Here is a 3,193-nt window from a genome sequence, read left to right on the forward strand (position 1 = left end):
TGAGAAGGCTAATTACTACTATGACGTCATGTCGTTCGACCTTAAAATTGTAGGTGCCACTTACCAGCGCCTGATGGATAAGATCTTTGCGGGACAGTTTGGCCTCTACATGAACGTTTATGTTGACAACATGGTGGTACGATCGAGGTGCGGCGGCGACCATATCCAGGATTTGGAGGAGGTCTTCGGACAATTGAGGTGATACTCCATGAGGCTGAATCCAGCCAAGTGTACTTTTGGGGTAACCGCCGGCAAATTCTTGGGCTTCATGCTGACTGCTCGCGGCATAGAGGCCAACCCGGACAAATGCGCAGCCGTCCTGGATATGAGAAGCCCTGTCAGTCTCAAAGAAATCCAGAGATTGGTGGGTCGACTCACCTCCTTGTCTAGGTTCATTCCCAAACTTCCCGAGCGTATACAACTGATCGTCAAGAGAATGAAGAAAGGAGCCAGCGTCGAAGGATGGGATGCCAAGTGCAAGCAGGCATTTTTGGAGGTTAAGGGTGTCTTGACCAACCCTCTAGTCATGAACAAACCATGGCCGGGGGAGGAGTTGCAAATTTACCTAGGCGTGTCGCCAACCGCAATTAGCGCCGCGCTAGTACAAGAGAAGCCAGAGCCCCGACTAATCTACTTCATCAACCGGGTACTACAAGATGCCGAGACGCGTTATCAACAGGTGGAAATGGTGGTACTGGCCCTCCTCAACGCGGCCAGAAGACTCTGTCCTTACTTCCAAAGTCACCAGGTGGTCATTCGAACAGACCATCCAATATCCAAGATTCTGAGGAAGCCTGATATGGCCGGATGGATGGTCAGTTGGGCGGTAGAGTTGTCACAGTTTGGGTTAAGGTTCGAACCCCGAGGACCGGTTAGAGGTCAGCACCTGACTGACTTCGCCGTAGAGTTGCCACAAACTCCCGATCTAGGCGAGTGGAATTTATACGTCGATGGGGCCTCCGGAAGGGCACGAGGGGGTGCAGGCATAGTCCTCGAAGGACCGGACGACTTCCTGCTGGAACACTCCCTTGTATTCAAGTTTAAGGCATCCAATAACAAGGCCAAATATGAGGCCCTAATAGCTGGTCTTGCCCTGGCTAATGATATGGGGGCACACCGACTTACCTATCGTAAGGACTCCCAGCTCGTCGTCAGACAGATGAAGGACGAATTTCAGATGAAGGATGAACACCTCCTCAAGTACTTCCATAAAGCCCGGAATTTGCTTGAAAAGGTTGAGAAGGTAGATATTAAACATATCCCGCGGGAGGAGAATGTCCGGGTGAACATGCTGTCAAAGCTTAGTAGCGGGAAAGAAAAGGGCCACCTGACAACCCTATTCCGGCAAGTGCTGTCAAAGCCTTCGGTTGAGTGCCTAGTTATCGACACGGGCAACGGGGAGGATTGGCGTAGCGAAATTCGCAAATTGATGCAAGATCAAGACAACGGACACCCGGTTCAACCAGCGGACGCCCGTAAAATTTCAAGATATGTCATCATAGGAGACGACCTCTACAACAGGGGATTTTCAACCCCTCTTCTGAAATGTCTGGCTCGGCCGGAGGCACAATACATGTTGGATGAGCTTCACAATGGTATATGCGGTTTCCACACCGGCAGGCGCGTACTGAAGGCCCGCACTGTCCGAGCTGGTTATTATTGGCCGACGATGGAGGAAGAAGCTAGGGACTTTGTTTGGAAGTGTAGAAAATGCCAAGCCCACGCTAATATTCTATAGGCTCCCCCAACCAAATTACATGCTCTAGTCTCACCATGGTCGTTTGCCCAATGGGGAATGGACATAGTAGGACCCTTCCCGCCCGGACAGGCACAGAAGAAATTCATTTTGGGTGGAGGCCGAGGCTCTCGCAAGAATAACGGCCCAGCAGGTTCAGAAGTTTGTATGGAAGATAGTATGCCGGTCCGGCCTCCCACGGACGATCATGATGGACAACGGCAGGCAATTCATTGACAAAAAATTGGGTTCGTTCTATTAAAGTCTGGGGATCAAACATGTTACGAGTTCGGTGGAACATCCCCAGAAGAACGGTCAGGAAGAAGCCATGAACAAGGAAATAGTGGCCGAGCTAAGAAAGAGATTGGGTTTGAAGAAGGGCGCGTGAGTGGATGAACTCCCTGAAGTCTTGTGGGCGTACCGATGCACCCTACACGGAACAACCGACTATATCCCGTTCACCCTTACTTACGGCTCTGACGCCATGTTACCAGTAGAATTGGGGGAACTTTCCTTGCGGCGGCAGCCACAAGATCCTCTTGTCAACAAGGAAGGACTTAAAGTAGACCTGGATACTCTGGAGATGAATGGTGGAAAGGAAATATAATACCAAGGTACGACCCTGAAGCTTTAAAGAAGCGGACCTAGTCTAGAGGAAGACGGGGGACGCATGAAAAACCCTCACCCATAGCAAAGTCGTGACAAAATGGGAAGGGCCCTTCAGAGTGATTAAAGACCTTCAGAACGGAGCATACCGTCTCTCCCACCCGAACGGCCAGACCGTCCCTAATAAGTGGAACGCTTTGCACTTGAAATTTTATTTCAGTTGAAATTGTCTTTGTAATATCTTTTTCGTTTCAGATATATAATACAAGACGACGGGTTTCCACTATTCTACTTAATTATTGATGCATTAATCAGAAATCGGGCTGTTGCTAAAAGAGTATGTGTCGTCCAACACAAATAAGGGTAATTGGGTTGAAGAGGGCGAGTTCATGAATAGAACCACCGCCACCCAAAAGCCATTAAAACGAACGGGTGGTGAATGGCGAGTTCATAAATAGAACCACTACCGCCGGGTTCAAATGCTAAACGTCCGAACGGGTGGTGAATGGTGAGTTCGTAAATAGAACTGCTGCCGCTCGACTCCAAGATTGAAAAAGTAGTCATTGGGAAAAGGACGACTTCAATTGTTGAAATCATCGCGTTCAAGAAAAATAAACGAAGTTCACGAAATGATGTCTCTAACCGGGCGGCCAAACCTAACAGACTCTTAGTAAATTATTAAAATAGCGCTCAAGTGAAAAACCTTAAACGGATAATAAAAGGAACATTCGAACGATAGGAAAGTAAAAACTTTAAATTCACTAGTAAAAGGTTAAAGTATAGAGATGAAACGGTCGTCGGCCAACCAACAAAAAACGTATCCCCACTGGCTAGCTACCCAAAAAGAAAAAC

At 48.4% G+C, this 3,193-nt stretch overlaps 1 protein-coding gene across 1 annotated transcript; it reads left to right on the plus strand.

Annotated features, from left to right (window-relative positions):
* Positions 1-208: 208 nt before the first annotated feature.
* LOC108341410 (uncharacterized) lies at positions 209-1,738 on the plus strand. Its single transcript, XM_017579097.1, has one exon. The coding sequence runs from the start codon at positions 209-211 to the stop codon at positions 1,736-1,738; it is 1,530 nt and encodes a 509-aa protein (XP_017434586.1).
* The last annotated feature ends 1,455 nt before the right edge of the window (positions 1,739-3,193 follow it).

Source organism: Vigna angularis, chromosome 6, assembly GCF_016808095.1.
Source record: "Vigna angularis cultivar LongXiaoDou No.4 chromosome 6, ASM1680809v1, whole genome shotgun sequence".
NCBI lineage: Eukaryota > Viridiplantae > Streptophyta > Magnoliopsida > Fabales > Fabaceae > Vigna > Vigna angularis.

Bases quoted from the DNA above. Each gene is read 5' to 3' on its own strand.
- LOC108341410 (XM_017579097.1), top strand. From the start codon at position 209: ATGAGGCTGAATCCAGCCAAGTGTACTTTTGGGGTAACCGCCGGCAAA.